The sequence below is a fragment of the Marmota monax genome, unplaced genomic scaffold (genome assembly GCF_021218885.2).
Source record: "Marmota monax isolate L192 unplaced genomic scaffold, Marmota_monax_Labrador192_F-V1.1 WCK01_AAM20220418_F8-fsc00003, whole genome shotgun sequence".
Lineage (NCBI taxonomy): Eukaryota > Metazoa > Chordata > Mammalia > Rodentia > Sciuridae > Marmota > Marmota monax.
Window position 1 is genome coordinate 7,094,195 of NW_026694084.1, and position 25,156 is coordinate 7,119,350.

The following is a 25,156-nucleotide window of genomic DNA, read 5'->3' on the forward strand; positions in this document are numbered from 1 at the left end:
GCAGTCTTCCTCCGTCTCTATTTCTTTGCCACCCCTGGACAAGTTAATTTTATACTGAGTGACGTCTACCATGGAACTCCTTAATTCCATGGGCTTCAGTTTTTTGGGTTGTTGATAACTTCATTATTTTTAATTGTCTCTAAATGTTGAGGCAGAACGCAGATCACAGTCATGGGGGATAAACAGAAAAGAGACAACATTAAATGTAAGGCCACGCTTTGCAGAGGCACACATAATCCAACTCAACACGCAAGGGACAGGCTTAGAAACCTCTAAGTACTCACAAGTGTGAATATTCATGAGTGCCTTGCAATGAACAACTGTTTAACCACTGGGTTTCATCAGGAATTGAAATCTTTTAAGCAAGTGTTTTGCTCTTTCAGCACCTTAGAACAGAACATCCAATACCTGTTTTATCAAAATTCAAATTCTACAGGCTGTATTGTGTGATTTTCTGCACTGTGAGAGCAGACGTCAAGCAATGAGGTACAACCTCCTGTCTCCTGCATCTCCGCTGAATGGTGAGGACAGACACTGCTGTGAGCATGAGAGCCCTGCTGGAGGGAAGCATAGCTCAAGGCCACTGTGTCACCATGCAGGCTGTGCAGGTGAGGTGTGCAGGGGCTCTGCATTCCAGGAGTCACCACCTGCCTCCCAGAGCTTGTCAACTCACGTATTTCTAAGGACAGTTTTCTGATAGGTGGCACCAGAGGGTCCTGCTTTAATAAAATTAATGTATTACAATAATTTGTAGACAGAAATAAAGTTGTCATGAGAAAGGGCTGCCTTTTTCTAATTCGAAAAATGGCATCACATAAATGAGAGAAGGTCCTGTGTAGGGTGGGAAGAGTGCAGAAAATTCGGCTGCTTAACACAGTTCAGATACCAGGGAAGGGCTCCTGAGGAAGGGGGGTTACCTGAGACAGGAAGGACTGGCCATCTAAAATTGAATTACAGAATATCCAACTTTATTGCCTTTCAGTGGATTTCTGGTGTAACAGAGAGTTTCCCAGAAAATACATTCTCAAATCACAGTTGGACCAGAAAGAAATCTGCCCTTCAGCCTCGAGTTCATTTGCAAGTGAATAAATGTGTTCTGAAGCCAGAGTGAGAAGATGGCGCTGCTGCACACAGCTGGACGGCCATGCAAACGGCAGACCTGTTTCTTCAAATGTGTCTCATTTGGGTTCTTTATTTGGAAATGCTGATATTTTTCCAACATGTTCCATTATTGATTAAAAGCATAGTATAACATTTTCAATTACTACTATTAACTTACAAGATGCAGACATTGAGGATTAGGCTTTTAAATGTAAATGGGACAGCTATAAAACACAAGTTTCTTCACGGTTAATATATCAGCTTGAGAGGGTAACTGCAATTTGAAGCATAATTCCATGTTAACACACTAAGAAAACAGTGGGTAGATTTTCTTCTTCTGTGCTTTTCCCCCCCAATTATCCCAATATCTTAACATTTCTATTTGTTGAAATATAGAAAAATGGCCCACCTGCAACAGACATACAGCCTAATGGTGCGATCAGAGTAATGGGAGCAAGTCCGTAGGCGGCAAAGTTCCCTGTCTCCCCGACAGCCATCAGGAAGATTCCGCCCCACCAAAGCACGCTCTTGAAGTATGGCCTTGGGTGTTCTTGTTGTGCTAGCTGAAGATGAGAATATTTCTGGAAATAAATCAGAATGCAAATAAAAAAAACACTTCCATCCAAGTAAAACTTGCTTTGAAATTTTGGGTCCCCTAAATTTACATTATGGCATTTAAACTTATTTGCAGATTATAGAGCAATTATGATTCCTTCTTTGTCCCAAACATATTAGCAGCAGGAGCAACTCATATTCATATAGTATTTTATAGTTTCAAGGGAGTTTTAACATATGTACATTGCTTTATTTTCATAACAATTGTGTAAAATATGTATCATTATTACTATTTTAAAAAAATGAAAGATATGTTAAGATGTCAAGAGATCTTCTAGAACAGTACACCAAAAACATTTTTTTTAGAATGTTAAGTAACTCCAGATGCCAAAATAAATGTTACTAAAATAAAGATAAATTAGTAAAGGGAAACTTTTTTAAGGAAAAATCAGATTTATGGGTCAAAGTACCTATCACAATTAACATAGCAGGGCAGAATGCTTTAGCAGCTGGGAATTGTGAAGGGATATAATCTGACCCTTATTTATGTCTGATTTAATATTTCTTTGTATTTAAAAAAAATATAAAAGGCTATGGATATAACTCAGTAGTAGAATGCTTGCTTAGCATGCTCAAGGCCCTGGGTTGATCCCCTGTACTGCAAAAACAAAACTAAACCAAATATAAATTCATGAAAAATGGGCATTAAATAAAGACATTTCCCTAATGATTTTATGATAACTAAGATGCTTTCTTATGAGAATTGTGTATAATTCTAGATTACTTAAAATTTTCAAAAACCAAAATAATTAAAGTATTAGAAGAAAATACAAAACATTAACAACAAAAAAATCTTGGCATAATAGGAACACCTTTGTAAGTGTGACACAAAAATCTATAAGCCAGAAAAGCAAATATTTTACTGTATTAAAAAAAAAAAAAAAACTTCTCTCCAGTTAAGTAGAGAAAAGGAAACAGGGGAAGGGCAGAGGGGAGGCCAAGGAAAGGTTCTAGGACTGAAATTAGTCAAATTGTATTACGTGCATGTATGAATGTGCCACAATGAAACCCACTATTCTATACAATTATGAACCAATTAAAAAAAATTTAAAAAGGCAAAAAATAAACTTCTGTATAGAAAAATACTATGAACAAATTTAAAGCACAAACAATAGAACACAGTGGGAGAAAACCTTTGCAACACATAAGTGATAAAGGTTTAATATCATTAATACAAATAGAATTCCAACAAGTAAATGGAACCCCCCCACACCCCCAGGGAATCCAAGAGACGATATATGAAGGATATGAAACAGTAATTTATAGAAGTAAAATTACAAGTGAGAAAAGATCTTAACCTCATGAATAAAGAAAGAAATGCAAATAATTTGAAACAATAAAATACCATTTTCATCTATCAGATATCATTCCCTGCCCTCACCACATAACTAATGATATGTGGTATTGAGAATATGGGGAATGGTCACAGCCAAACTGCTGTATGAGCATAATATGGTACAATCCACACAGAAATCAATTTGCATGGTCCTAGCAATATTTAAAATGAAAACACTCTTTGACCTACAGAACAGTCACGTAAGTATAGAAGGAACATGTATCTTTATATTAATAGGTACTCATTTTATCATTATTTATAACAGCAAAAGCCAATTTGTTTGTCCTGTAGTGTGTTCTTAAATAAGAGATGGTTATATACATTTTGGAATACCCACTCAAATATATGTATGTATGCTGTTTACGCATAGAAACTGATTTGGAAAAAACACATAATCAATAGTGGTTACTTCTGAGCAATTTTTCTTTTATATGCTTTGAATTCTTCTCCTCCTCCTCCTCCTCCTCCTTTTTTTTTTTTAATAAGTGTCATAGTTCAAGTCTGGAATGTCCCCCAAAGGCCCAGATATGAAAGGCTTGACTGCCAGTTTATGGTGCTGTTAGGAGGTGGTTTTTAAGACAGGGCCTACCATAGGAAGTTAGGTTATCAGGGTGTGCCACTGAAGGGGATAGGACCTTGGCCCCTTTCTCTCCTCCTCTGTCTGCTTCCTCACTACCATATGGTGAACAGGCCTCCTCCAGGCACTCCCACCATGATGTACTATGCTGCCACAAGCCCAAAGCAACAGATCCAAATGACAAGGATAAAATCTCTGAAACCATGAGCCAAAATAAACCTTTCTTTTATTAGTTGATTTTCTCAAAGTGATGAAAATCTGATTAACACAATAGGGAAAATGATTTATTTTTGTATTTTTTTTTAGTAACAAATACATATCTTAGTAATTATTGATAGTTTAGTAGGCTATTTTCTAGCAAGAGTTTGTATAAAATTATATAATATTCTGGGAGATATTTCAATGTTCAGATTTATTTGATTCAAAATTTTTAGAAACTGATTCTGTTTCAAACTAATTAAGACAAAATTTTTTATTTCATTCATGACTTGGTTCAAAATTAATATTTCATTCAGTTTTTAGTTCAACAAATCAGCAATTCTTCTAGGATTTTAATTCATCTTTTAGAGGAAGTTCCTATTTTATACACTGTATTCTTTCTTAGAACTTTATTTCACACAGACATATTTAACAGTATTTTAAACAAAGAAAGAAAACCCTGTACCCCTAAAACTGATTCTAAAAAACATTTGTATTTCATCTGGGGATAAGGCCAATGAAAGAAATCAAGATACCAAAAAATCAAATCAGGTAATTCATCCATTAGACATGAATGGATGGCATATATTATAATGGATGGCATACATACAGTCCACAATACTACTAGGGGCCCTCAAAAATATTTAAGTTCTTTTAAAATCAGAAAAGGAAAAAATATGTTAGTGCAATCCAGCCTGAATTAAATTTGTCTTTATACCAATGAGTTTGAAAAATACAATTTTTCCCTATTGTGTTTTAAGGAAGAAAGAGCCATAAAGGCTAAAGTGACTAAGTCTTATCAAAGTCACAAAATGTTCCTGGATCAAACTACAGAGTTAGAAAAATAAGTTGTTTTTTTTTTTCTTACCTGAATATTTAGGGAAATGCTGATTACCAAGTTTCCTAAAATAGCCAGCAAAACTCCAAAAAGGTGAACCTGTAAAAGAAAATATTTTCTTTAAATGATACTTTAAATAGTACTTGTAAAATATTTACTAAAAAAAAGAGACAAATTTAAGTTGATGTATGCATTCATTTATTCACTCACTCATTCATTCATTCATTTGAGCTTCACTTAGCATCCATTTGCCAGGGTAGGTTTGGAATGTGGATATGGTTAATCAGGATTAGTTTTTCACTTTAATCAAATACTATTTTTGAGAAATAATTTGGTCCTTCTCTGAATTCTACAGGTATTTATTTGCCTCACTCACTAAAATAAAGAAAAGAGTTCTCAGTTCCAACTTTCTCCCACTGATACTTCTTTCTGATGCTTTCGGTCCGTTTTCTATTCTCTTTAATATATTCTAAAGGACTGTGGGATGAAAGAAAGATCATAGGACTTGTAATTAAAGGAAAATCTAAGATACAGATCTGCTATTTTCTATATGGGTGACCTTGAACAAGTTATTTCACTCAGTGAAAAGGGGATGTTGGATGTTTCCAGAATACCCTTTATCTCTGAAGTTCTAGGAGCTCCACTAGAGAGACACTGCATTTTCCCACACTCCCCCGGTCAATGTCTCTTTGTAGTTGACTGCATAAAATACAAAACTACTATTTAGCTCCCATAATCAGCCCTCTTCCTGACCATCCAACTGTTTATGGCATAGTTGACTTGCCTCTCCTGCCCCAGGTATCTGTCACAGGCCACTCTTGGGTCACATGGGACACTTCATGCCACTCCATTCACCTGGGTGGTGTAGTTCCCTTCCTCTGCCCACTCCATTTGGACTTTACCCTCCTGGCCTGCCATCTTGAGACCTTCTTAGACCACCTAACTCATCTTTACTTTCTTAGACTGTACATGGCAAATACCCTTGCTTCTTTGATATTGTCATGAGTGTCATTAGGCTCTATAAAGAGAAGGCAAATTCTCTGAAGGAGAAGAACCAATTCTTATGCTTCTGTTGAGTCTTTTACATCACCAACTATACAAATAAGAAGTTCAATAAATACTAACTTCAAGCTAGTATTATATAATGGTTTAAATAAGAACTATGAGATTACAAAATTAAGTTCTTACACATTGCCCAAGATGTTTATCATAGAGAGCTCATGAATTATTTGATGACTTCAAAAGATGGATTTGCTGCTCCCATCTCAGTACACAGGTAGAATATCTTCTGTAAGCATAAATTAGCAATGATACAAGGGACCTTTCCTTCTTTTATTCTACAGCATGTAACTTCCACAGGCTTCAAACCCCAAGGAGCTATTTGAATTTCAAATGAACATTACAACCACAAGAAATCCTTTGCAGAATGCAAAATGTCTTTGAAGTCTCAGAGCTCTATTATACAAGCTGAAATGAAACTCAGCATTTAAAAACACTGAAGCAAAAAAAGTTGAAAACTCATTTTATAGTTGATATATAATATCCACGGTCTTTAATCAGTTAAGAATTTTCTTTTCCTAATAAAGGCACTTGGCAATAATTTTGATCACTACTCCTCATGGGGAACAATTGTATCACAATACAATGTACTATTTCCATGCTTTCTATTTACAATCTAATGCATTTGGCAGCAATCAGGAAAATAAAAATTCAAAAGAAATTTGACATTGAATGGATAATTATGAAAATCTTCCATAATTGTAAAAGTAAATTGCTGAATAGAAATACTTGACTTCAAAATTCTTTAAATCATTCTCTGAACAGTTCCAATGACATCCGGCTGGGTGTTTAAAAATTAGTGGCAAGATTTGGCAATGATTTCCTGATATGATATGGAAGAAAAAAATAGGTAAGTTGGACATCATCAAGATCAAAATCTTGTGCATCAAAGGAGACTATCAACAGAGTGAAAAGGCAACCAATGGAACTGGAGAAAGTACCTGCAGATCATAGAAAGCAGTAAGGACTAATATCCAGAATATAGTACATACACAACACATACAACTCAACAACAACAACAAAAATCAACAACCTGATTTTAAAATGGGCAAAGGACACGAATTGATATTTCAACAAGGAGGACATAAATGGCCAAAAAAGCACATGAAATGATGCTCAACATCAGTAATCGTTACAGAGCTGCAAATCAAAGCCTATAATGACCATACCAAGTAAGATGACAATAATCAAAGACCAGATAATAACAAGTCTCAGCAAGGAGTAGATAAATCGGAACCCTCATACACGACTAGTGGGAATGTAAAGCAATGCAACTTGGGAAACCAGTCTGGCAGTTCCTCAAAAAGTAATCATGGAATTTTCATTTGATCCAGCAATTCCACGCCTGGCTATATATCCAAGAGAAATGAAAACATATGTAAATGCAAAAACTTGTACAGAAATGTCCATAGTAGTAGTGTTACTCAAAATAGCCAAAAGTGGGAATGATCTAAATGTTTGTTAAGTGATAAGTGAATAAACACAATGTGGTACGGTCATACTATAAAATCTTACTAGGGAATAGGAAAGACAGTAGAATGAGTCGGACATAACTTTCATATTCATATATGAACACACAACTAGTGAAACTCCACAAGAATGGGATCCCAAATAGATTAAGTTATACTCCATGTATGTATAATATGTCAAAATACAGTCTAATGTCATATATGTCTAAAAAGAACAAATTAAAAAATTACATCAAAATAAATCTTATTTAGCCATCAAAAGGAATGAAGTACTGATACATGCTATAAAATGGATGAAACTTGAAAAGTCTGTGCTATGTCAAAGAATCCAGTTACAAAAGTTCACATATTAGAGGATACTATTTATACGAAATTTCCAGAACAGGCAAATTTATAAAGACGGAAAGTACATTAATGGCTTGTTTAAGGTGGGTAAGGATGAGAGACGACATAAAGGTGGGGTTTCCTTGTAAGGAAATAAACTGTTCTAAAGTTCCTTGTGATTACAGTTGCATAATTCTATGAATATGCTAAAACCCAACAAATTGTCCACTTTAAATGAGTGAATTGTATGATGTGTGAATCATATTTAAATAAAGTTGCTATGTAAAATAAAGTTATGCATATAAGTTATATATAAAACTATATTTTTGCTCAAGGAAATAAAAATGCTACAAATGTAGTTGTGTTTATTCCAGTCTCTTCACTTGCCATGAGAAAAATAACATTTTTCTGTAGTTGATATACATATATTTCTTTCATTCCCAGATTTTTACTACATTTATTTTGTTTACTCATTTTTTTCACTCCTTTATTTGAACTCTTAACTCATTAGCTTCTCTTTTTCTTCTTATTTAATAATATGTGCAAGTATAGTTATACTTTCTCTTTGAATACATCTTCTGTTTTAGCTGCATGCCTAGTTTTGGCATGTACAATGATTATCATTCAGTTCTAAATATTTTATGGCTTTTATCTGGGATTTATTTATTCAGAGGGTGTTTTTTAAAATTCTAAATGAATGAGGTGTTGGTTATCACATTTTTACTAGTGTCTAATTTTATAGCATTGTGGTTAGAAAACATGCTGCATTTAAATCAGCATTTACTTTATGATTTAGTACATAGTATAAAGTAAAATTCAATTTGTAATGTAGTAATGTGTGGTCATGTTTTGTAAGTGCCCAAGGTATGCTTAAAAAGCAAAGCATTTAATTGTTAAAATTACAGATGTTCTACCTGCGTTTTCTATATCTATTCTACTTCCATCAATCAAATCTTCAATATTCTTACTAAACTTTGGACTGCTTTTGTCTCTCAATTGCCAAGGGACTATCAATATATTTTCATTTATGTCTACTATTTGTGTGTGTGTGTGTGTGTGTGTATAGTTATCTTGTTTATTCTTTTTTTTTTTTTTTTTTTTTTTGGTACCAGGGATTGAACCCAGGGTATCTTGCTTATTCTTTGCAAGAGAGTTCTCCTTTCTTCTTTCCTACATTCTCTCAGAATTAGTTGGGTTCTCTTTATTCTCTTTTCTCCCTACTCTTCTGTTAAGAAAATTATAAATCTCATGTCCACTTTTTTAATAATTATATTAACTTTAAAACTTTTTTTATTATGGATTCAAAGTAGGTTGCAATGAATTGTACAAGTACATCCTTCTGGCCACACTCACCATGTGAACAAATTATACAACTAGAGTGAATATCAAAACCAACAAATTCATCTTTCCTTGGTCATACACACACTAAAGTCTGTGTATGTGTGAGCGTGTAACCATCACCATCAAGATACTCATTTGTACCATCACCCTAAGACTTCCTGATGTAACCCCTTTAGAGATACACTATCCTCTCTTCCACCCCATTCCTAATCCACAGCAACCACTAATCTGTTCCCCATCTGTATATAATTTCACACATTATATAAGTAGAATCATGAAGTATGTATACTTTTGAAGTTAACTTTTTTTCCCACTCAGCAAAATTTCCTTCAGGTTCATCCAAGGTTGCTGTACCAATAGTTCATTCAATTCTAATTGCTGAGTAGTATTCCATGGTATGGATACATCACAGTTTGTTTAACCATTCAGTCATTGAATGGCATTTGAGTAGTTTCCAGTTTGGGGCTGTTACGAATAAAGCTGCTATAAGCATTCATGTACAAATTCTTCCTGAAAATAAGTTTTCATTTCTCTGGGATAAATGCCCAAGAATGTAATTGCTGGGTTGTGTGGTAAGTCCATTTTTAGTTCTGAAAGGAACTGCAAGACTGTTTTATAATTTTACATTCCCATCAGTGATGTATGAGAGATCCAGTTTCTCCACAAATTTATCATGCATTCTTGACATAAATTCTATAATCAATATTCCCATCCTCCTGAGCACTATAAAAACTTCCATTTGCATTGACTACTATCTGTTCTCTCCTCCCTTAGATGTTGTTGACTGGTGTATTAGCATACTGACTAGATCTGCCTTATCTCAATATTCTCAAAATAGTCATTGTTATTATTTTTTAAATAAAATTTTATGTTTAGAGCAGTTTTAGGTTCATAATAAAATTAAGCAGAAGGCATGGAGATTTACCATAGACCTCCTGCCCCACCTCCCAAGCACAGCTTCTCCTATTTTCAACACTGTCCCATGTCAAGAATGATACATTTATTACATTTCATGAATCTCATCATCACAGCACCTCATCATCACACAAAGTCCTTAGTTTATGTTAGGTTTCAGTCTTGGGCATTACATTCTGCTGGGTTTTGCCAAAGGTATAAAGACATGTATCCACTATTATAGAATTAAACAGGGTAGTTTGCCTGCCCTGAGAATCTCCTTTGTTGAGCTATTCATCCCTCCCTTACCCCAACCCCACTTTTCTAGGATGTCATATAGTTGGAATCATACAATATGTAGCCATTTCAGATTGGCTTCTTTCTCTTAGTAATATGCACATAAGGTTCCTCCATGTCTTTTCATGGCCTTGGAAGATCTTTTTTTGGATCCAGAAGACAGAATGAACTTCCGTCTTCTGGATGCATTTAACAACTCACCTACTTATGGACGTCTTGGTTACCTCCAAGTTTTGGACAATTATGAATAAAGCTGCTATTAACATCCACAAGCAGGTTTTTGTGTAGACCTAAGTTTTTGATTGCTTTGAGTAGACAGCAAAGAGTATGACTGCTGGACTGTATGGTCAAAGTATGTTCAGTTTTATAAGAAAATGCCAAACTATCTTTGAAAATGGTTATGCCATTTTTCAGTCCCACTAGCAATGAATGCAAGTTCCTGTCATTGTTACTATTTTTAAATACAATACTTGTCTCATTTACCCATGTTTACCCATTTCTTTTCTCATCACTGCACACCCTTTTAAAGTCTACATTTCAATTATTTTTAGCATATTTGCCGAGTTGTGCAGCCACCCCACTATCTAATTTCAGATATTTTCATCACCCTAAAAAGAAACTCATCTATTAGTAGTCACTTTCCATTCCCTCCTCCCTGAAGTCCCTGGCCACCAATTCTGCTGTTGGTATAACTTTGAACATTTTTACATAAATGGATAAGACAGTACATTGCTTTTTAATGTTTGGTTCCTTTCACTTGGTATAATGTTTTCAAAGCTCATCAAGCTGTAGCATGTATCAACATTTAACACACAATAGCATGTACTATTTTTTTTAAAGCTATGTAATATTCCATTTTACGGACATATCACATTTTATTTATCCATTTGTCAGCTGGTAGTTACATCGGTTGTTTCAACATTTTGGATATTATTTTCTTGTATCTTACTTTTTTCTGGGTTCAATGTTCTTCCTGAAGAAACTTTAGCAGCTCTTTCAATGAAATTCTTTGAAGTCCAAATTCTGTCACATAGGAAATATCTTCATGTTATCTTTCCTTTCAAGTACAGAAAGTACAGGCTGACAGTTATTTCATTCAACATTTTGACAATATCATCCTATTGTCTTCTGGCATTGGTTGAGAAGTTAAAGTAGTTAGTCTAACTGTTGCTCTGTCATTTTTCTCAGGATGTAATATTTTCTCTCTCTCTCTTTCTCTCTCTCTCTCTCTCTCTTTTACCACTATTTCTCTTTGTGTGAATTCCACACCCCCCTCAGGGGTCATGCTTCTTCAGTTGAAGGATTCATGTCTTTTACAATTTTGTTAAGTTCTCACCACTATCTGAATGCAATTTATCCTCTATTTTCTCCATAATGAATTCTTCTTATTAGTACATTAGACCTTTTCATTCTCTTCTTGTTTCTCAGTTCTTATGCTTTCCAATTATTCACCTCTGTATGCTAAATTCCGGATAATTTCCTCAGATCTAAGTTCTAGTTTGCTTTCCATCCATGACCTCCCTCCTCTGAATTGAGTCTTATGTACTTCTATCAGGCCAATACCCATATTATACTGTAACATGATTTTTTCACAAGTCTATTGCCCCTCTACACCATGAGCTCTTTGAGGGCAGAGGTGTGACCTCTCATGGATTTTCTTTATAACCCTAATGACTAGTATAAGACCTGACACAGAAGTGGTTTATTGAATACTGTTTGAAATACTATCAGATTTATTATAAACTATCTAGAAATGGTAAATTTTGGCCATTGGATATATAGAAAGTTATTGAACGGAACAACTATTTTACAATCAGCTGGAGTTTGCATCTTCCAAACACTCAGTTTTTGTGAGAACAAAGGTTTTTTTTTTTCAGAATTCAGATTTCAACAATTAAGAGGGACCACGAATGTACAATAAAAAGCTGATTGCTGACTTTTTTAAAAATGCATTTGTTCTTTTTAGTTACCCATGACAGTAGAATCTATTTTGACATATTTATACAAGCATGGAATATATCTTATTCTAACTGGGATCCCAGTCTTGCTTGCTGACTTTGAAGTGAATTCATAGTACACTGAAGAACAAGAAAAATACAGGTACAAAGCAGGTATTAGAAACAGTTCCTCGAAAGTACTCAATATAAATTGGTATATATTACACTTTATTTTTCCAAGATTTTTCTCTAACTTAATTAAGGGTTGATTACATCCTCATTAAATTCCGTTAGCATTTACCTGTGACAAGTAGCAATAAGGAAGGCCTCATTAATGCCTGCCATGGCTGGGACGCTGATGGTCTCCCAAAGGTCCACATATTAAAGGTCTGGTTCCCAGGTAAGCACCTGTGAGAGGTTCTGTGGACCTTTTTGGGGAAGGGTCTTATGGGAGGTCCTTAGGGCACTGGGGGCACACCCATGAAGGGGATTGTGGGACCCTGGCTCCTTCTTCTCTCCCTTCCTTCCTGACCATGAGGCAAGCAGTTTGTTCCCCTAGGTGGACTCCGCCATTGACATCCAGCACCCACCAGAGGCCTAAAGCTAAAGGTCTGCCCAATCATGAACTGGAACCTCTAAGCTGTGGGCCAAAACAAACTACTTTTTAGAAGTTAATCAGCTGAGGTATTTTGTTAGGGACAGAAAACTGACTAACAATGCTCTTAACTGTTGGAGAGGCATGATTCAAATTTGTGTTGCTTTTAAAAAGAAGGTGGTTTCATTTACATTCAAGGACATACAGGAACTTGTAGTAACCACTATTAAATACTGTTTCCAATTAGAGTCTCTGGCAAATTTGCTTTATGACTACAAAATCCTCATCTGCAATCAGAAGTATCATCTGTGTACGGCGGGCAGGCCCTAACACATTTTTTATCCAATTAAAGATGTCTAGTTTACATCATTACTTATTCAGCATATTATAAAACCAATATGCTTTCTCATTCTAAAAACAATGTGTTTTCTAATATTTTAGAATTACAGGAGGCTTAGGTTCTTTCTCTCTCTCTCTTTCCTTTCTCATACTCAGCCCTTTACTAATCTAGAGACAAGCCAGGAAAAAGAAGAAAGAACCAGAGAAAGAATGTGACTTATGCAAAGTCACACAGCTAGACAGTAGCCACATTTTGGCCCCAGGGCACCCAGGCCAAGTCTGAATCACTTTCATGGACTGCAATAGGTGACCTTCTGGCTAGTCAGTGGCAATGCAACACAATTTTCTTAATTGGCAAAATTGATTTCTTTTTCTCAGTGTAAATTAGATAAAGCAACAGTAGCTGGGAGAAAAGGTTGCTTTACATCTTGGTAATGTGGTTATAAGTACAGCAACACAGGAGGATGGCCTTGATTTTTAGAGATCATTGTTGTCACCATTATAGCTTAGTCTCTGGCTTTTCTAGGACTAACAGATGGTGGCAGCCCCAGCAAACAATTTATCTAGAATGAGGTTCAAAATGTCAGCATCAATAAGTATTACAATGTCTTAATTTTATTTGAAATAACAATCTTCTATCCTATTTTTTCGAGCCAGAGTGTTCTTTAGAAATTTCACATTGACCTGTACATGGAGATAGGATATGATAATATAGGAATGCATGCAATTGGTAATAGTTTGTGCAAGTTCTGACTTTGAACTCAACCATATTCCTGGCTTCACCTTCAAAACATAAACTCAGAATCAGACCAATACGGCGGTAGTACATGGCTCCTAAGAAACATAGATTCAGAGCTGGTTTTGAACACAGTAATAGTCATATTCAATTCCTGACTGGAATAATGCTATCTCCTGTTCCAGACAGTAAAACATGACTGACTTTCAGAAGCTTCAGTCCATGGCTGAATGACCCCTTTGCTTTCTCTGGGCCTATGGCAGCAAAGTACATCATGGTGGGAGTGCAAGATAGAGGACACCTGCTCACTTCACGGTGGCCTGAAGCAAAGAGAGAAGTGGTGAAGGAGCCAGGGTCCAATATCCCCTTCAAGGGCATGTACCCAATGGCCTAACTTTCTCCCACTAGGCCCACCTCCTAGAGATTCTGCCATCTCTCAATAGCACCCCAGGTGGCAACCAAGCCTTCAACACATGGGCCTTTGGGGGACAACTGAGATACAAACTACAGCAAATGTGGAAGATTGATGGCAGAGAGGGAGACCAGGGAGCAGGAAGACCAATTAGGAGACTGCTTCAGGAGTTTAGACAAAAAATAGGTGCAATGAGGACAGGTAACTATAACAGGCTAGAAAGAAGCAATATTAATAGCAATAAACACTGGTGACAACTGAAATATGGTAATGCCTTTTAGATTACTGGATAGTTTGGACTATTCTTACCCTAATCTCCTTCATTCTTGTAGGTAATTGAATTGTCTGAAATACTAATCTAAAGTTAAAACTATAATCCCATATGTGAAAAAGAAGAAAGGAAAATTTTCATTCAGGAACAGATTTTTAATTTGTTATCTTGGTCACTGCATGCTATAAGGTTATTGCATTCCTATCCTGAGAAAGTCTCATGACATTGGATCCAAATCTGGTGATTAAAAGCCAAAATAAAAGGTCAAGGTTATGTAACACCATATATTGTTGCTATTCTTCAAGTTGTTCTGTGCCAGTTTCTAATCAACTTTAAAATCTAGGCAGAAAAACCCAATATAATGCCTTCTCAGACAATTAAGAACTATTACTTACTTTCTTCTTTTTTTTTAAACTGGGAACACATTTACTTACATAATTTTATATTCCTTATTTTTAAAAATGAAATTCCATCAAGGATAAGCTCTAGTGTAAGAAGCCACCCTGTTTTTTGTTTCTGAAAAATTTAAGTTTCAGCAGGACCAATTTATGAGAAAAGGAGCACATTTAATAGCACATTCTTTGGGAATTTTTAACACTTTGTTAAAAGGAAAACAACAATAGTAGAGAAAAGGAGAATCTGCAGTTAAGGAAGTCTTAATCTTGGTTCCATCCCAAAACAACTTATTCCTGTATAATATCAGAAAGGCAATCTTCGAAACAAGGACAGACATACTGAACACAAATAACAATACTGTTTGCATTCAGATCGATAAAGGGTCCGATAACTTTCATATTTCGCAAAAACCTATTTATAATCATAATTTTTTAAATGTGCAATTCTTTGTTTCCAGTGAAGCAGTATTTAGGTTGCTTTTTGCAGGCCCAGCCCAGGGTTTAGGGTGAGGCTTCCAACCTAAATCTGTGAGCTCACTCAGCTGCCTCTCTTTCCACCACACCTGCCTGGGTTTCCGGAGGACACTCCCCTTTGGCAAACAGTGCCTGCCTTGAACTCCAACTGTAGTTTGCCAGCAACCTCCCAGGAAGATGGAACTCTATTGTTTCTATCAGGTGCTAGCCATTGCCAGAGTTTCTACCTCAGAGTGGGAGGGTTCATGATGTTGCCACTTAGTGACTGATCTCTGCCAGACTCCTGAGGCCCTTGCCACCCACCAGACCAAATCTTTCTGAAATCAGGACAGGAATCAAGTTCAAGTTTGCCACATGTCTTGGACATTGTGACCTGGGCTTTTTTTGCCTCCAAAGGGCCAGCCCTCACAGCCAAGCTAATTTCCCCTATCTCCAAACCCTCTCACATCCTGCTTGCCCAGTAGCCAGGTCCCAACAAGCCTCATGGTCAACACACACATAACACCCACAGGACTTGTCAATGCTAATTGTTATTTGGGTCAAAAGACTTGTAAAATGTGCAGCATATAAATCACAATTACCCTTTCCTTTATGGCTGTGGCAGCTGCTTATAACACAAGGTCTGCTTAAGTCTTGCTCACAAAGAGTTGCCTGCCTACTTTTCCACTACAGTGACTCAGGCAGTCACAGTCAAAGGTGTCTTACAGTATTTCCTCATACAACAGTACTGTTAGTCCTGCAAGTTTAAATAGTCCATCAATTATATAAATAAGGATGACTTCACTTGAAAGCGCCCCTTCAAAGTTGTTTTTCAAGAGTTCTTTCAACAAATTTAAAATTTTTGTTATAAATCAATCATTTAGAATTATGTATATTTATGGGGTACAAAGTAATGATATGATTTATAAATAAGTAGAATAATTAAATCAAGCTAATTAATATAGGTGTCACCTCAAGTACTTATCATTTTTTATGGTGAGAATATTTTAAATTTAGCAGTTTTGGAATGTGTAATACACTCTACACCTGTGCAACAGACCTAAAACTAATCTCACCTTCTTCCCCGGGAAACTTTGTACTCCTTGACCATGTCTCCTGGGCCTCCCACTTCTCAGTCTGTGCACCACCACTCTACTCTGTCTCTATGAGACGGATTGTTTTAGATTCCATATAGAAGTAACAATAGGTGATATTTCCCTTTTTGTGCTTGGCTTATTTCACTTAGCATAATGTTCTACTAATTCAAGGTTGTTGAAAATGACAGAATCTCCTTACCTTTTAAGGCTCAGTAGTATTACATTGTGTAGATACACCACATTTTCTTTATCCAGTTGTCTCTCAATGGATACTTAGGTTGAGTCTATTCCTTGTCTATTATGAATTTTGAGTATAGCAATGAACATGGGGATGTAGACATCTCTTCAACATGCTGATTTCAACTTTTTGGGTAAACATCCAGAAGTGGGATTGCTGGATCATGTGGTAGTTCTATTTTTAGTTTTTCTGAGGCAATTTCTCAAGGATTTCTAAAGCATTCTCTCCCCTGCCCACACCCCACTCAGAGGCAGTATAAAAATGCAGCTACATTTTGAAGGCCTAGTGTGTTTACTCACTTCTTTGATCGTTGCTCACACTGCCCTATTGAGAAGCGCTCTCTGCTCCTGATTTGTATCATATGTTTGCATTTCTGGCCCTTGTTATTGATTAGCTAGTCCTGATTTCTCTTTTTGATTTTTCCATCAATAGGAAAGACCAGAGGCCTCTCTAGAATTTCTTTGGTAGGAAGGGGATAAGTCTAGAACTTAGAAGTAAGTAACTGAATAGAGATGATGCTAATGAAAGTGTTTCAGAAAGTAATCCTATAATCTAAGCTTTTAAAGAGATTAATGCTCAGGTCATACCCACAAAGTCAAGGCAGCCCAAATGAGGAGTTGTTTTGTGGGGGATGATCATGTGAGCCAGGATACAGAAAGGGAAGGTCCTGGATGTACTAGGATGGGCATCTGCCTAAGGTTTTCCCATGAAAACATGATTTACAGTAGGAGGACCTGAACCCACCTAGTAGGAACTGTGTTTTGGGCACACAGTATCCCATTCTCTTGGTTATAGAACCCTCTATTTCGTAGGAGCATCCAGTCCTTCCCAAGGGTGCCCATATGCTTCCGGGACCCTAAGACCAGTTACTCTGACTGTGGTGACTTATATGGGACAGGACATTTTTCAAACCCCACCCAGCCAGAGTAAAGCCCATGCTTTCTCATTAGTGGTAAAGAACACCAAGCTCTTCTCTGTTGGGAGTAAAGAAGTATGTAGCCTAGAGGTGAGTCTGCTAAAGTGGGGAACAAACCTGAAGAACAAAAGTTGAAAATGAGAGTGAGAAACAGTGTTTACCATTTGAGCCCCTAGATCAAGACTGGTCTGAGCCTGAATTCTTCTAGCTTTTTTTCTGTATCTAAATGGATTACTTACCTGTATTATTCAAGTCAGTTAAAGTTAAGTTTTGTATAATGTGCAATCTACAGCCTCTTAACTTTCAAAGCATTTTTGGTAGAAAAGGTTCAATCAGAAGACAGAGGAGAGACTGACTACTATCACTATGCTCAAGAAATAACACTTGGTCCAAGTTCTTGAAAGAGGGAAACAATTTGAAAGTTGCAAAGAATTTTCTGGTGATTTAGGAAACCAGTGCTGAGGTTGCAGGAGGGCAGCAAGACGTTCATTTTAGGGCTGGGGATGTGGCTCAAGCAGTAGCGCGCTCGCCTGGCATGTGTGTGGCCCGGGTTCGATCCTCAGCACCACATACAAACAAAGATGTTGTGTCCGCTGAAAACTAAAAAATAAATATTAAAAAAAATTCTCTCTCTCCCTCTCTTTAAAAAAAAAAAAAAGACGTTCATTTTATGCAGACCTGGTATGACCTACCAAGCTCAGGGTGGGTCTGGAAGGAATCCTGATAAAACCCAATCTTCAGTGAGGTGTGGAGTGCATGACTGAACATATATCCACCTGTATTGACATTAGGGATCATCATCAGCACCTCCTGATGTGTGCCAGTGGTGACAGGAGACCATGGTGAGAGTGACAATGGGCTAGGCAAGAGACATGGTAAGGCAAAGGCACAGCTATAGCTGGGTGTGGCTGTGCACACCTGTAACCCCAGCTACCTTGAAGGCGAGGAAGAGGAGAGCAAATTGGAGGACAGACTGAGCAACTTAGTGAGATGTTGCCTTAAAATAAAAAATTAAAAAAGGGGTGGAGGTGTAGCTCAGTAGTAGAGCACACCTGGATTCTATCCCCAGAAAAGACAGTACAGGTGTGCATTTCCTGAGAGCTTTGTGAAGGGAAATATAGTGTTACCTGACAGCCCCCAGGCAATTAGGACACGGGTGGCCCCCCGGAAGACTGAGTAAAGAGCTTTGACTTTGTGTAAAACCTAAGTCAGCTGGAACTCAGGGCAAGGGGAAGGGAGGCTAATAAAAGGAATAAACTGAGTAGAGTAATACAGGCTCTTCAGGGGGAAAAACACAACAACCATCCAAAACCAAACAAAAACCTAAGCTAAAATAAATGGCACAAAGTCTTAACTCTGAATAAGCCTTCTCAGAGTACTGGTCTCCTGACTGGTTAAAATACAGTCAGGTTCTATGAAATATGATCACACCACTATCACCAAACACCACTGTCAGCTGTGACAAATGCTACCCATCCTGTCTCCCTAACTAGAAGTCTGGAAAATGGCGGAAGACATGAGAAGAATCCTTGGCTTAGCACATCAAGATACCAAGTGTTTAAACTAGGAAACTACTCTAATTAGGAAGCGTTGTGGAATGTGACCCTGGGAGAGGGAAGGGGAGGCAAACATCAAAGGGCATGAGGAAGACACAAGATTCAGAGGAACGGTGGACACAGGTTAAAGAATGAAAAGTGGCATCAAATAGCTGGCATGATTTTTCTGATTTCCATTTGCAAGAGCTAGGTCCAAAAATTACCAGAAATCTATATTTTATGAAATTTCTTATAATACAGGTGGATTGTAATATTACTAATAATAGGTGGTGCTTATTGGGTACTTTCTATGTGTCTGGCACTTTGCTCTCTGACATCTATTGTTTTATTCTTACAACCCCACAAGGTATGTATGTGTGTATATATGTATGAATTGTTATTTCCATATTAATAGAGTATGCCAAGAAATGGAGAAATTAAGGGACTAGCCAACATACAGAGCAAAGAGGGTGAGTTTTAAAAATTATACTAGGGGCTGGGGTTGTGGCTCAGAAGTAATGCGCTTGCCTAGCACGCATGAGGCCCTGGGTTTGATCCTCAGCACCACATAAAAAAAAAATAAAGATATGTGTCCACCTATAAGTAAAAAATAAATATTTTTAAAAAATTGTACTATACAGGAACAAAAAATGGTTTTCCACAGTGAGCTTTCAAAGGCCAAATGGAACAATCAGGCAACATATTTAAAAGAAATTGTTTAAATAATGCTTCTAAGCAAACAAAAGGCATACATTTTTCAAACTATCTAGATGAGATATGCAAGTTGAATAGTCATAGTAATGCTAATGTTCTTAAACCTTTACAAATGTAGAATCGATAACTTCAAAGAGAATTATCTAGATGGATAAATTACTACAACAAATTCTTACAAGGCAAACACCCTTGTAACAACTATTCAGATCAAGAAAGGAACATTGGGTTCCCACCAAGACTCTCTGCCCTACCCAATCACGGTGACCTACCTGCTGCCAAAGAACCACTGGCGTGACTTTGACAATCCTTTCTTCCTTTTCCTTATACGTTTACCACCCAAGTATGTAACCTTAAAGACTGTAGCTCCATGTTGGCATTTTTCCCCCCTACTATGTCTTTCAAGTCTATTTTAATCTATAGCTTTTTTCTCTCTCCATTTCCTCTTGTAAAAATGATTTCTGAATAAACCAGACCTTGCAACCTGTAAACCGGCATTTCCCATAGCCTGGATTTGGCTGAGTTTATCAGTGCAAATATTACAACTAGTCAGTAAAAACCAAGCCATAAGGAGAGTGTCAGGTAGATTTAAATATAGACACCTATTCTGCCAAATTCATAAGTGCACTAAAACTCAGTTTCTCTAACAAAATGTTGCTCTTTTCTTTTTTTTAAAAACATAGCTTGGATACAGTTGCTTTGCGGTAACCTGCCTCTTTCTACCTTCCTGATGCCTTAGACATTCATTCCCGGTAAAGGAAAAAATAATACATTAGATGTATAAGGAAGGTCGAGAAATCGATAAGTATAAACAAAATTTTTAAAAAAGGATTTTTTCTTAGGAAAAAAATGAAAATGACCAGCAACTTCTATTAAGCCCTTTGATTATCTGAAAAATTTGGTGCTTTTCTTCCTTTAAAAGATAGTCAGATGCAGTTACTGGCAGAAAAGACATGATATCAAAGCAAAATCAACATAAGGGCAACATAAAATCGCTGATTTTTCTTAAGTACAGCAAGAAAAACTATGTACATTTCTATCTTCGCATTTACTCTCCCACCACATTCTTTTCAAGCCCCAATCTCTAGCAATGGCCTTTGGGCATGGAATAAAAATATCTTTGCCATTAAACCTACTTGATAAAAGACCTTGGGGCAAGTTATTCAACACAAGCTTCCCTACATGAACAGTAAGGATACTATATACCTTACGAAGTTGTTGGGAGCTCAAACTAGATAATAGCTATAAAGTGTCACACAGTAAATGCATAACAAATGTCAGTCTCTTCTTTGCCTCTTCCCGGCCAACTGGTATCAATTTTCATTTAAATCTGTTGACTTTAAAAAAAAAATCAAGCTGTTGAGAATCAAAAGTTCAAATAAAGGACATAAAAATTTTGGGTTTTCATCTCATCAGGTGCAAAATAAATCTTTCTGACAATGTCCTTATGAATGGAGCCACTTAGCACTATGCATGAACTTGAAGAACCAACAACAAAATTCCCCTTTGCAGTATTTCCTGCCTTCCTCCTCTTCTGCCGGGTCCCTCTACTACCTCTCTGGATTAGTCTTTATTTGTTCAACCACGTAGCATGAGGAGCCTGGAGCGCTTCTACTCCAAACCTAACTTTATTGGGAAGGAAACTGAGATCCAGAGAAAGAAAACGACTTGCTAAGGGACACTCAGCTAATTAACAGTAAAGACAACAGCCTCAGCAGGGCTACTCCTTGGTGGCTAGGCTTTCTCCACCTGTGCATTCCTATCACAAAACCCTGCCAATGCTTACTGGTTACAAACTAGATGCCCACAGGAGTCAGTAGGTAAAAGAAATGAGAGCAAAGACAGGGGCCTCAGTGGAGGGGGTTGGGCCACTCTGCTCCCGTTCATGGTGATCCTGTAGGAAAGAGGGCTCTGAATTGCGAGAATGTCTTATTAGTGAAGGAGATGATGGAAACCTGAAATTTTATGGTTAATCTCAGTTGCAAATGTTGACAATATATTAAACATTTTAAAACTTCTCTTCAGGTAAAATAAGCACATCTATGCACTGGACTTAGTCCACAGCTGGCTATTGGAGGGCTCTGCATGCTGCTAAGCCTAATTTAAATTTATTTTATTTTATTTGCTTTGATTCCTGCACACTCTGCTCAAAAAACTTCAAGGGCTCCTGATGGTCTATAAGATGAAGTCTAAACTTCCTCGCTAGTCCTTTATGGCAATCCAGGACCACAGCCAAGGTCCCAAGCCCTACTTCAACTTTGCAGTCCATTTCTGTCTTCTGCTGCAGCCACAACAACCAACGAATTGCCCTCTACATATGAAAATGCACAGAAAGGCACCTGCCCAGGTCACCAGGGCCCACTCTTTGGTCTCTAGGCTTTCTCCACCTGTGCATTCCTATCACAAAACCCTGCCTTTCCTTTAGCTCCAACACCACTCTCCATGAACACATCCAGAATGGCCCCTGCTGCAGGACTTCATATCATTTACATATGCCACCACATACTCTTTGTCTTGGAGTTATTTACATCTTCCCAAACACCTAACAACATTCATGGAAGGAAAGTTTTGGATCTTGAACTATACTGAATGACCCCACAGTACTTTGTACAGCACAGTGAGTTCAATAAACATCTTAGGAACACTATCCTTTTGTACTGAAAACTTGTGGATCCAACTGTGCAGAACTGTGTCACATCCATGCTTCTATAGCAGGGTTTTTACCAAATAGACAGGCTCTTGCATGCAAAAGGATGACTACTTCACCTTCCTGGCTCCCCAAGACATCTTCCCCACTGAGTTAGCACTTTCTACATGCTTTGAGATTTCCTCCTCTAGAAGCACTCATGTTTCTGCCTTAGACAACATTGTTTCTAAGCAGCTACTGTTAAATAGCCATGTGCCACATGCAGGCATTTCATGGGGTATCAGTCTTTCTCAATAGAGTAAGATTAATTAAGCAGATCTGATGGTAATCACTGTGAAAGGTACAGAAAGCTGGACTATCAGCAAACAGATACTGTGCAAATATTTCAGATTTGATAAAATCAATGAACCCTAACAAGGAGCACTAAATCTTGGCTAGCCAGCAACCAAGGCTAATTGTGATCGCCAGCGTCAGAAATTTGTATCTCACACTTTGTTATTCTGGAGCTGCACCCATGTTCAGTCATCTCTAATCAGTTAGTGTCAAAAAAGAAAAGAAAGAAAAATTGGACTCCATTTAATTTTTACTGGCCTGGTTAACAGTAGGGGCACTCAATAAAATGTGTGTTGAATGGATTTTTAAAAATCAATTTTTACTCTTGCTTAACATGAAAGTAATTATCCTTTCAGCAATTACTGAAAGGAAAAAAAATACTACAGTGATCTAAGACAGTCTAAATTTGCACAGAATGGAAAAAGCTGATACAGTCTTATTTCAAATCAACAACAGTTTAGATAAAAGCTTGGTAATTTCATTTAGCATATAGAGGTCACACCCCTTCTAACATGTACAAATATGAACTGTCAAAGGCAAGTTAAGCTTTGCAAACATTATCTGCCTCACATTTAATGTCACATGACAATCTGTGTTCAAGTAACAGAAGCCAAGACAATCAAGAATTCCAGGAAATGTTAAAGAAAACTAATGACTGCAGATGGTTCCACTGTGAAAACAATGTTTTCTTCTGCTCTGGATGATGCCATGGTAGGTCACATCTATTAAACCTCTAATTTCTTTACTAAGAGTGGGCAATTCATTCCTAAACTTTCACTGGAAATGCTTCTAGTATAAGCATAGTATAAAAGATATAGTCCAAGAAGTTTCCATAAAAGTGATTCTTTTCCTTGTAACTCCTGTGGGTAAAAGGAAGGGGTGGGGGCAGAATAAGTCTTCAGTCCCCTCAGATTTCCCATTTTAATCTCTCTTGTGGCAAAGCAGACTTGAAACAATGCTCTTCCATCTGTTGAAAACCTATAACGTGGACACGAGTATTTATCTTTATATAAATAAATTATCATCTGACTTTAGAAACAAACATCCAAGACACTGTTCAAGCATAAAAGGAACCTGGATCTTTGATATTGGTTAAAAGCCCACACTGACTCCAATAACAACAAATATTTAATGGTTAAAATTTGTAAAATAAAAAGATTCATGTTTTTGTTAAAGAATAAGAACAAAGCAGCACTTAGGAAAACAAGAGGAAGCTTGGAAACCACTACATCAAGCTCTCTTGTGCCCACGGAAAAGAATATAAACGCTGCAAGAGGCAAGGCTCACCAGAGATTGCGTTCTTTCTTTCTGTTTTTTTTTTTTTTTTTTTTTTAACTTTAGACCTAGCCAAAAAAAAAGGCAGGTCCAATCCCCTTTGGTATTGTTAAGTGTACATTTCCAGCGTAAACAGGCGTTGTTTATGTTGATGTTTCCCAAAGGGTCGTTGATGAAGAATGAAAGAGCCATGCAACTACGACCTGAGAATATCAGTGTCCCTCACACGGAAATGGAAGCACTAGGCACTTGGGGACACACCACCAGAGCATCTGCGTAGAGGTGACATTCGGATGCTCTTAATGAGTTTCCTACTTCTAAGAACCCGATGTCTTTTTTTTTTTTTTTTTTAAACTGTACAAGGGTCCTGGGGTGAAAACGAGTGAGGATTCACCCACACCCTGGGTCTCCTTCTGGGAGCAGGCTGTGCACTCGGGCTGGGGACCTGAGGCCCTGCAATGGGCCGCAGAGGTCAAGGCCACATACTGGGTGTCCTCTCCCAGTGGCTGGCGTCCAGAAGCCTGGGGGTCCCCCTCTCTGCCAAATGAGAGGCAGTCACGTCAGGTGTGGCATCGCCGCGTGTCAGCTCTTCCCTCTGGCACAGCTGGCGTCGCTCAGAGAGTGGGCAGGAGGGCGCCCGCAGTCCCCGCCCGGCCTGCGCGGATGGCGGGCGCCGCGGCCCCGCCCAGGTCCCCCCGGGCGGCGCGGGCGGCGGCCCTTACCTGGTTCCTGCGGTACCACTCGCCCGACATCGAGCCATTGCCGGCGTCCGGCGCCCAGTACGTGAAGTTGCGCGACAGCTCGTCCAGGGCGGCCGAGGCGGCGTCCCCGGGGCCCGCTGGCACCAGCGCCGCCATTAGGTCTCGCTCCTGGCGCTCGGGCTGCGGCAGTCTCCCCGCGGGGCCGCCCCGCCAGCAGGCCGCTCTGAAGCCACTTCCTGCCCAGTGGCCCTGCGAGGCGGACGCGCCGGCCACCTGGCTCCCGCCCCCGCGCGCGGCAGGTGCGGCGCCCTTCCGCCAGCTCTGCCCAGCGCGGCCGTCTCCTCCCCGCGCCCCGCCGGAGCCCCGCGCTCTGCGGCCTCCAACCCCGCCGGGGCCAGCGCCACGCTGCGGGGCAGAGCCCAGGCCAGTCCGCGCCCGCTGCCCACCCCTGTCGGGGCGAGATTAGACGGTCTCCAATGCCCTCCTGCAAATCTGTGCCCTAGTGAATGGAAGAGC

At 38.2% G+C, this 25,156-nt stretch overlaps 1 protein-coding gene across 2 annotated transcripts in view; it reads right to left on the reverse strand.

The window, feature by feature from the left end:
• Nipal2 (NIPA like domain containing 2) overlaps positions 1–24,898 on the reverse strand; it is a 73,780-nt gene extending 48,882 nt beyond the window's left edge. Inside the window, exons 1-3 of one of the 2 annotated variants that reach the window (XM_046464948.2) lie at positions 24,662–24,898; positions 4,696–4,764; positions 1,511–1,682 (exon numbers count right to left, since the gene is read on the reverse strand). In XM_046464948.2, coding sequence (XP_046320904.1) covers positions 1,511–1,682; positions 4,696–4,764; positions 24,662–24,796 — 376 coding nt within the window. In that variant the 5' untranslated portion in view covers positions 24,797–24,898. The remainder of the gene's footprint in view (positions 1–1,510; positions 1,683–4,695; positions 4,765–24,661) is intronic. The other variant, XM_046464947.2, reaches the window with a different exon arrangement.
• Positions 24,899–25,156: the final 258 nt, after the last annotated feature.